Here is a 10,373-nt window from a genome sequence, read left to right on the forward strand (position 1 = left end):
GGACATATAATTATGATATAAAAGCTTACAGTTTCAGTTCAGACTAATTAATGTTCTTCTATTTCACAGATCTTGATTGAAACATTGGTTTTTATCGCACACAAACTGAGGGAGAAAACATCACATTGGGATGTTCCAATACTGTGTATGGACACAGGAAGTTCTTTTGTAAGAATGAGTGTAAGAATGAAGGGGAAATCCTCAATGACACAACTAATGATAAAGCTGAGAGCAGCAGATACAGCATTGAATACAGACCAGTATCTACATTTGGACTGTATGTGACCATCACACAGCTGACCAAGTCAGACACAGGAGAGTACAGCTGTGGTTATGGAAACCCCCTGTCTACATTTAGACTGTAGATTCATACTACAGTCTAAATGTTCTTGTTATTCATGGTAAGTTTCTTTTCAAAATAGTAAAGACATTATTATTATTATTATTAAGATCACAACTCAAACAGGAACCAAAAATAAAAATAAAGTAAACTAATTATAACTATAAGTATAAGATTAAAGACAATCACAGTGAGATTGTTGTTACTGCCCGAGATCAGCTGATACACTGGCTGAGACATCATTAAACTGTCCTAAAACTGTCTAAATTGAAATAGAGGTTTGACATTTCAAAAAAAGGTTGGATGACCAATCTCAGAGTATTATTTTGTTTTTGTGCAGGTAAATTTAATCATCTGTTCATCTGCAAAACCGTATTATGATGCTTTAATTTAAAAAAAATGAAGATGTTGTCATGTATTAATGTTTTCTTTTAATGACTGCACATATTATATACCCCCCCCCCCCCCCCTCGCCGCCGCCGCCAAAAAAAATTTAAAAAAGCAATACAAGTGTGTGTTTTAAAAGTGCTTTCTCCTCTCTGAATGCATTTATTTTTCAATTATGATGGCTGAAATGGATTTCATCTACCATTTCCCCACAAGATACACAGACTCACTGTGACTGCAGGCAGGTGTAAACAATTTTAGTGTGCTTTATATTTTATGTTATGAACAAAATTATGAATTTTGTGTTTAATAAATGTTTGTATTTACCTGTATAACAGTACTCTTGTTATGATGCATTAGTATTGATTTATTATTAAATGTTTTGTGTTTATTGTTCACAGCTTCAAACACAACTGCCTCCCCACTACAAACAGCAACACAAATGTCTTCAAACCCACCTGCTTTCACTCTACAGAGGGAAGCATTGTCCTCTACACATTGTCCTGACTCCTCCTGGCTTCTGGTTGTGCGTGCGTCCTTGGATGGTGTTTTGCTGATGGCTGTTTTCCTCATGGTCGTCTACATTAGTAAGACAAGGAGGAACTTTGGACTGAAAATGACACAAACATGGAGGTGAGTTTGTGTCACTTATTTTCTGTCTGTTGTTGCAGGTCTCAGTGAGTGTTGTTGATTCATGCTGTCAGTGTGACTTTCTCAGTGACATTTAGTGAAAAGAGGGGATTATCAAAGTTCTTTAACCATACCATCTTCACCACCAGAGGGAAGTGAAGATAAGATGAACAAATTTTATAACAGACAGAAAGCTTTCCTAATAATTCTATCTCTGGAAAAAAAAAAACAACTTTGTGCTTCTTATTTTTAAAGTTCAGTTTGCATGAAACTGCAATTTTTCATGAGCTTATTGAAAATCTGTTTTGCATCTCAGTTTTTTTTTGTTTTTTTTTTGGGGGGGGGGGGGGGGGGGGTTGCCTGTCCCTTTCGACACTGTAGCAATCAGAATTGCTGTCTGAAGGCCAAGAAAAATGTCCAACAGATTTATTTTTCCAAGTGGATCTTCATGGCTTTGCCATACTGTTCAACTTGATGTTACCTGATTATTCCACAGTATCATAATTAATGATCAATGGTCATGAGAATTTGCATAATTAAGATTAAGGAACTGACCTCCCAGCCTATTGTTCCTTCAGTGGGCTGGTTTCAGTCATGTACAATGTTCTGTTTATAAGATTGGGGAAACCTGCAGTCAGCTGAGACTGATAAAGTCACTTGGATGAGTGACGAAACGTTTCTCCCACAAAACGCTACGTCCAGATGTACAGAATCAACTTTTTGGAGATTTACTTTCCTGGATGATTGAGAATGCATCAAGAAATTTCTTTGATGGGTTTTATTTGTTTTTAGAACTTAACGATGGCTTTTTCTTCTGCATCTCCATGTTGTCTTTTCACAGCAAAACATGCCAAATGCCAGCACCACACCACAAATCAACTCCAAGCCTTTTATCTGCTTAATTGATAATGGCATAAAAAAGGGACTGCCACACCTGCCCATGAAATAGCCTTTGAATACATTTTGCAATGCCTTTGGTCCCTCTAAAAAATGTGGCACAGGTTAAGGAGCTGAAACTCCTAAACCCTTCATGTAATCCGGTTGTTCAGTGATGACATGACAAATCCTACTTCCGGGCCTAACGTAGTCTGCGTTTAATATGGCTTTTGTGTTGTTAACATGTTTAATGTTTTGTATTTTCTTCTATTTAATCTCAAAAAGCTCCTAAAACAGTCAGTGATCACTGTTGACCTCCCTTGGCTTTTATTACCGCTAATCATTTATTTAAGCTCAGTTTTTAAAACCTTAGGATGCAACTACAGCCCAGCCCATGCAGCAGTATATGAATGACTAACCTCGTATTGTGGATGGATTATCTCAGTTGTTCTCCTGACTGAAGTTTGGTCCTTTTACAGCATCCTGCCATGCGATTACATTTGTTCCTGACCACCGAGAACACTCACGTTAACTTTTATCGAGTGGAAAAAAAGTTAGCTTGTTTATATTATGCACATAGCTGTGTCGCTAGCGGTCACGTAGCACATCATTATATACCAGCTAGCCAAACTTCAGTAACCCTACAAACGTCACTGCTGTTTAGTTTTCTGTCTTCATTTATGTTGGAAGTGATAACAGAGCTGTACGTTTTACTTTGTTTCCAAAACCCCGCAGTCAGGACATGCTATATTGTATTTAGATAGAAGCTAGCGAGCTAACTTCCTGCTAACTTCTAACTCCGTTAAATGTCATAAATTCCGTTTTCATGGATGCCTGGATGTTAAACTCAATTGTTACACCTGGTAGAGCAGAACGCTGATCATTTTATTAAAGATGAAAGACTTTAGACAGTTTTTCAACTCTCAGCAAATGCCATAGTGATCGTTTGATATAAGGACGTGCAGCGGAGTTTAGACCCAGACACGGCTAGTGACGTCAGACTGAACAATCGGATAACGTACACTTACATAACTCTTTGATAGTCCTTTGACTCATAGAAATGATCATGTTTACTTCTGGGTTCTGACTTCTTGCAAAGTTCACGGTCCCCAACAGCCCCACTGCACCTGAACACCTCATTTTTTCATGCTAAGGAGTAGTAGGATGCTGAGGTATCCAGTATTTTAATAATCTTGTGATAAGAACTAGTTTTTATGGAGTAAATTGTCTTTTTTGTCATGCTGCTTTTCTGCTGAAGAAGCTTCTCATCTGGAATGCAGAGACTGATGAAAGAAACACAAGGTTTCTCAAAGCTGACAGCAAAATCTAAAATGTAACTCATAAGATGTGCCTCTGAGTTCTAACATATCAGAAATGACATCATCATGCAAAGAAAATTTTAGTTAGCTGCAAGATCTTGTAACTTGACAATAACAGTAAAGAGGTAGAACGCAGGAGTCCATAAAAAAAAAGAGTTAAAGATACAGTTGTTTCCTCATCTTTTCTCTGACATTCTGCAGTCATGAAGTTACAGGCAGAGTGATTTTATTGGCTGAGTGGCGCTCAGCTTTTAAAGAGTCCTTGCAATACGTAAAAGGTGTCTGCTTGTAATTTCTGTAATTCCATCTTTTGCAGTACAGCAACACAAAGAGTCATATAGGATGGTTAAAGTCTACTTACTTGTTTGTTGGAGAGAGAGCTGCAAGCTTTGTGTCACTGTCTGATTGATTTAATAATCAGCTGGAAGAACAAACAACAGCCTGAATATTTTTAATGAAAAAAAAGCGCCAGCTCACTGTTCAACATGTCTGTTAAGACTCATTAACTCATAACTCACACAATATACAAAGTGTTTAATCATTAGTCCCATTCACACTCAGCTTCACAAATAAACACTACACATAAAACAAGTAAATTTCTTTAAGAGAAATACACACTGCTGTTGTCTGTTCTTCTTTCAGTTGGTAGCTTTTTATCCTCTTTAACACGTCGACTCTAGCAGACGGCTGTGTTTGGCTTCAGTTTTAAAACACAATAACATATTGTGCACACAGGATGATTCATTCATGTCTTTCTTTGTTTATGGTTCATTTTTTCTTTCACTTTTAATTTTGAGGTAAACGTCCAACACTCAGAAAAACTTGTATCAGCTGACAAAACTGTGCACAGTTTTATTTGAGTGTCAGAGTCTCATCAGTTATTTTGTTTTAAAGGTCTGAGTTTCTCTGCTAAGGCTGCCAACCCCGTGATCTCAGACAAAATAAAAAATAAACTTGTAAGAGTTGGCTTGATTTGCACAAAGTGAAATAACTGAAAATGGACAGAAGCAAGGAAACCGATGGTTACACCCTTGTGCAATAAAGATGATGTACGTTGTATCACATGAAACAATAAGACGACTGATCAATTTGTTACACTGACTCTCCTGTCTCTCATTTTGCTTATTCTCATGTTCCTCGTCGTGGCATGTCTTGTCTCCTTGTTCCCTCTGTCTCCCCGGTCAGTCAGGTCTCTGTGTTATACTTCCTATTTAAGTTCTTATTCCTATTTGCTTCCTTTGTCTTGTTATGTCTAATTAATCCCAGCTGTGTTCCCCTCCTGTCTCCCCTTCCCTGATCACTCCCATGTGCATATAAACCCTTTGTTTTCTTAGCTGTATCTCCTGCAGTACTCTTACTGTGCTGTTGGTTTCTCTGTGTGGTCCTGGTTTAGTTTTTGGTTTGCTTTTCGTGAAGTTTACTTTATTATGAAAAGTTTGTTGAGCATTAAAGCTACGTTTTGAGTTTATTCCTCTGAGTGTTCTGTGTTTGGGTCCTACACCCTACCTGCCACACAGCACTGACCATGACATTTTTTATTTTAATACATAGGATAAAGAGTGTGGACAGAGACATTCATTTATTCTGGCACCTGGACACCAAATGAGTAATGACCCTGTTTCCATACCCAGCTAAAGTGCTAACAGAATGAAGGATACATGTTTATATCTAAATTAAATTTATTATAACAAAATAAAATAATTGACTAATGCAAGATTTCTTAGGTAGAATTTACAGATGTCTTTTTTGCAAAGAAGTATGATTGAAAAGAAGTTTTTTTTTTGTTGGTTTTTTTTTTTTTTTTACATATAATTAACTAAGATGACAACTGAGCAAAAGTGGAAACAGCAAAGTAAAAACATTGACTGTATTCTTTTCTTATGAGATCAAAATCTGTCATGGTCAAAAGGCAGGCTGGACTCAGTAAAGCAGGTTTAGAGAGTTTATTTACAGTGCCCTCAGAAGTATTTACAGGCTTTGCAAGTAGGGGATGATTCACTGCCTCTATTTAAAAAGAGCCTTAAGGGAAGTTTATCCATTAGTAAATCCAGATTCTCCTCACCGGCTTTCTTTCACACACAAACCCTCTTGCTGCAGAACATCCTGGCTACTGCATGGGGAGATGACAGATTAGCAACCTTTGGAGAAACCATGGGAAAACACACTTCCTGTCTTCTTCTAATGTTAAGCACCTGCCTTTAATATCATATACTGTACTTAAGGAACAAAAAATGATAAACACTTCATTTATACATTTATACAAAGGCAACCTATGGAAACATACTAGTTCATCCTTGATAGAGAAATCAGTTTCCCTGAAACATTTGTGCAAATGAACATTGTTTAGAGCAGTGGTTCTTAACCTGGGTTCGATCGAACCCTAGGGGTCGAGTCGGTCTCAGGGGTTCGGCAGAGCCTCCGCCATGACATGCATGGCTCATTTTGTGCACCAGTAAAAAAATCACATTTTATTTTTCACTAAAGAGGGGTTCAGTGAATGCGCATATAAAGCTGGTGGGGTTCGGTACCTCCAAAAAGGTTAAGAACAACTGGTTTAGAGGATGAATGAAACGAGTTTTTCAGGTGACACAGCAGTCCCACGCTGATAAATGAATTTCATTATGAAAATGCCAAATATCATTGTGTAAAATGTCTAACGAGTTCAAGACCACTATATAAATGACAGTTATGTGACAACTGTAAGTCGATGAAGCAACATGTGTCTCTTTGCTCCTCTGTAATCTGTGTTCACTGATAAACAACAGCAAACAATGTAAAACCGATTAATAAATTAGTAACAAAACAGTGTAGAAGGTAAGTAGAGGCTTTACACACCATCAGCAGGCCTTATGCTTCTAAATGTGTAACTTCACAGCCCTCTGAGCCATCGTTTGCCTGTTTTCAACAGAGAAAAGTCACAGACTCAATGTAACCTGATCCAAAACCTGATTATATATTATACCTGATTATATTATTATAGTATTATAATATATATATATATATATATATATATATATATATATATATATATATATATATATATATATATATATATACATTAGTTAACCTAAGTCAGTGATCATTTGATCAGTCTTTGCATGATAAATACAAGGGGACCTGAGTAGCTTCGCAGAACTTATCTTACCAGTCACACCTGTTTCAGCAGCTCTCCTCTAGATCTGTGCATGTGGAATATAGCTGGATTTAGTATAGGAGTCTACTACTCGAAAGAGTGGATGTTAGAGTTTTTCTAAATTGCTGAAAAAATAAACTCCAGTTTTTTAAGCCAAATTCTGTGTCTTTAACTTAGTTTTTGAATCAAGCACTCTTTAACACTGTTCATGTACTTTGACACAATTTGCCAAACTCATACAAATCCTTATCACATTCTCAGTCACTAAACATGATGTGTAGCATGGTTTGTTTGCATATCTGTAAGCCAAAATTATTTTAACACTTTTATAAATCTTTTAAAAATCAGATTGAAGAACTTGAATGATAATTGGTGCACTGGTCTGGTTGATTTTACCAAGCTATCATTTTAATAAAAATAAAACAATTTTCCTTGACAAGTAACATGAAAAAGTTATCTAATTGTGAGGGAGATCTCCTTGAGTGAATTTTAAGTATCAGCAAGTTTTATTCAGTGTAATCAGTAAAGTGTAAGAAAATACTTCACACCAATAGTTGAGGAGGAACTGTTGTTTCATCTGCATCTGATGCGGTCTCTTCTCTTACTCTGTAGAGTAAGCAAAAGTAAAGTAAACCAAAAAAATAAACATAAAACAATGACAAAAATCAGAAAACAGGGTTTTAAAAATGTAGTTTGTTTTTAAAAATGACAGGAAACACTAACTTACCCTTTGCTAATGAAGAATTTAGGGTCAACTATTTCACCTATTCCGACAATCAAACCAGCAAGTATTATAACTGCAATCTGTCCACCTGCCAAAGCAGTTTTAACTGTCTTCCAGTAGTTTTCCTTTGAATTTTTGGCTCCTGCAAAATGACCAAAACTCAAACTGAACTTTACATTTTTCTTTATGTTTTTTTTAAACTACTAACAAATATAAAACAGTTTCTGAGCACAAACTCTCTCTTGCTATAGTGTAACAGGCTATACAACACAACTTTCAGTCATAAACTGTGAAAGGCCGGAGAAGGAAGACTAAACAAAACCTTAAGAAAAGAGACCACAACACTCTAACGTGGGAACTAATTTTGAGCCAGGAACAAAAAGGAAGAACAACAGTAAATCAACTTTGTAAGCGAATTGTTTGCAGAGAAAATGTTTTGTAACATTCTCTAACACAAAAAGAAAATGATCATCAGAAAAATAATGGCCTTCTCTGGATCTGAACTCCATGAAATTTTGTCAGACTCACAGTGATAATAATACCTTAAAAAAATCTGGATTCTATAACTGACCAGTGACGTTGAGTTGACATCTTCCAACACTGAAGCCATAATCAGTGTTGACCTCACACAGGTACAGACCCGAGTCATCAGTCCTGAGTCTGCACAGCTGCAGTCTGATTCGTCCTTCTCTGAGGGCGTCTTTGTCACTCTGGACTCGTCCTGAAAACTTTTCATTCTGAGACTCTGACACCTCAACACCTTCATGAACATGATACAGGACTGAGAGTTTATCACTGATAAAGAGTTCACAAAAGATGTTGAGCATGTTGGTGGATCTGTCAGGTTTGGTGGTGAACGTCCACTCCAGTGTGATGTTGTGGTTCTCCTCTGCCTGATAGCAGGTCTGTGTCACATTGACTACAAATGATCCTGTTGAGGAGACAGAGAGGGAAAGAGAGGAGCAGACACACTGAGAACTGGAACAAATCTGTTGTTGAGCTTTATTTGGAGTTCATAAAGTGAAGCTGTAAACTAACCAGAGACACATGAGGTGAGGATGATGAGCAGCAGGATCCTGCAGATCATCTTCTCCATGTGAGAGGAGACAGAGGTGAAGAGTCATAAACACATGAGGTCAAAGGTCAGTCAATACAGCTAGAAGAAGGAAAATCTACAGTCTGACTTCATTCGCTCATCACAGCATCTACGCACAGACATAATGAGGAACTGCAAAAATATCAATGGAGGCTTGAAGTCTTTTAGAAACATGTTGTAGTTACAGAGTTTGTCCACCAGAGGGAAACAGTGATGTTTTTGTATGTGTTTGAAGGCTTTTCTTTTCAAACAGAAACACACACACAAACACATCCAAATCCACATGCCTACACACACATAAAAAGACACATTCCCAGCTATAGACATATAGTCAGAGTCAGCATATGTATCTGGCTTCTGTACATAGCGAGAGGAAGAGGAAGAAGTATACATTTATGTACAGTTAACTAGGTGGGATACATGTAACCCGTGACATTGGAGTTTATATATTTCTTTAAAAGTAAAATGATAAGAAGATTTATGGTCTGTTTCCTGAGTTTTTTATTTATGGTTCTTTGTTCCTTTCTATTTATGTTGGCTCCCTTCGTGTCCAGTCTGTCTGAATTTTGTCTCTGTGGCTGTCTGATTGAAGTTAATATGTTTGTACTACTTGCTCTATGTGTTTATGTGTTGTCTCTCTTCCTGTCAATATGTTCATCTGTTTCATCGTTTTCTCTTCCCACTCTGTCTTGGGCCCATGTCTGTTTAGCCTATTACTTACTCTCTGTGTTAATAGCTTACTGTTTTATTTTGATAGCCCTTTGTCTCATGGAATATGGTTGGTTTGCCTTCCCCTGTCTCATCATGTTTAATTGATTCATGCTCTGTTTCCCAGCTGTCTCCACTCCCCTAAATCTCCCTCCTGTGTAAATATTGTGCCAGTGTTGCTTTGTCTTTTTTCTTTCCATCTCATGTCCCCAGTGTTATAAAGCTTCTTGTGCCTTTTACAGTTTTGTTTGTGGTTCTTTGTATATTTCATGCTTAAAATTATCTCCAAGAACATAAAACTGTCTCCAAGTGTCTTCATTTGGGTCCCCCACATCAGGACTTGGTCAGATCATCCCATAAACTATGACACCCCTTTGTTTCTTACAAATCATTAAACAGAGCAATGAATAAAACAGTCTTTGAAGAATAACCGGACATTAACTTGTATTTAGTTAGATTTTTAGTTCTGGGCACTGAGTGTTTACAGAGTTTATGGTGACCAACTCAACAGAGTGCTGCTCCCCAGTCAGTTCCTTCATGCTAATGTGTTGGTGTTTTGTATTGTAAACAAAGTCTTCAGACGGTACAGTTGTTATAATAACCTTGTGATTTGTTAATGGAGTAAAAAAAATTTTTTTTCATGCCACTTTTCTGCTGCAGAAGTTTCATTTCAGGGATGCAGAGACTGACAAAGGGAAACACAAGTTTTCTCCATTGGTGACAGCAAAATATAAAGTGTAACTCATAAAATGTGCCTCTGAGTTCTCACATTACAGTGAAATCAGAAATGACATAATCACTTGTTCAGCTTTGTATAAAATAACAGTAAAAAGACAAGAGAAAAGGAGTAGGACTATCTCTCTGAAATCAAACAAAGCCAACAGTCTGGATTGAACATTAACATTATCTGGTACAATTATTAAATAAAAATATCACAGCTAATGATAATTCAGCCATATATTTTATTTTGAAAAACACTCAGACCATTTACCGTTTACTTAAAAATGCAAAGCAACACATGCATGCAGTAAGCCATAAAAACAGTTAAAATACTTACTGCTGTTATTTCTTCTTTTAACTGGCAGACATCAGGCTAGAAACGGAGGGGTTTTCATTTTGATTCAAAACTCGTAGAAACCCAGTCACCTTCTCTGTGGCAC

General features: G+C 36.9%; 1 protein-coding gene across 1 annotated transcript; it reads right to left on the reverse strand.

Annotated features, from left to right (window-relative positions):
- Positions 1-5,500: 5,500 nt before the first annotated feature.
- LOC113018209 (uncharacterized) lies at positions 5,501-8,504 on the reverse strand. The gene is made up of 6 exons (XM_026161277.1): positions 8,448-8,504; positions 7,981-8,340; positions 7,413-7,551; positions 7,234-7,291; positions 6,388-6,447; positions 5,501-5,662 (listed from the first exon to the last, which is right to left on the reverse strand). Exons 1-5 carry the CDS (start codon positions 8,494-8,496, stop codon positions 6,400-6,402), a joined length of 654 nt encoding a protein of 217 aa, XP_026017062.1. The 5' UTR covers positions 8,497-8,504; the 3' UTR covers positions 5,501-5,662; positions 6,388-6,399.
- Between the last annotated feature and the right edge of the window lie 1,869 nt (positions 8,505-10,373).

This window comes from Astatotilapia calliptera, unplaced genomic scaffold, assembly GCF_900246225.1.
Source record: "Astatotilapia calliptera unplaced genomic scaffold, fAstCal1.2 U_scaffold_5, whole genome shotgun sequence".
Classification (NCBI taxonomy): Eukaryota; Metazoa; Chordata; class Actinopteri; order Cichliformes; family Cichlidae; genus Astatotilapia; species Astatotilapia calliptera.

Coding starts and splice junctions, on each gene's coding strand:
- LOC113018209 (XM_026161277.1), bottom strand. CDS start 8,496: ATGATCTGCAGGATCCTGCTGCTCATCATCCTCACCTCATGTGTCTCT. Junction 8,341..8,447: donor CCTCACCTCATGTGTCTCTG/GTTAGTTTACAG, acceptor TCTCCTCAACAG/GATCATTTGTAGTCAATGTG. Junction 6,448..7,233: donor CAGTTCCTCCTCAACTATTG/GTGTGAAGTATT, acceptor TGTTGAAAACAG/GCAAACGATGGCTCAGAGGG.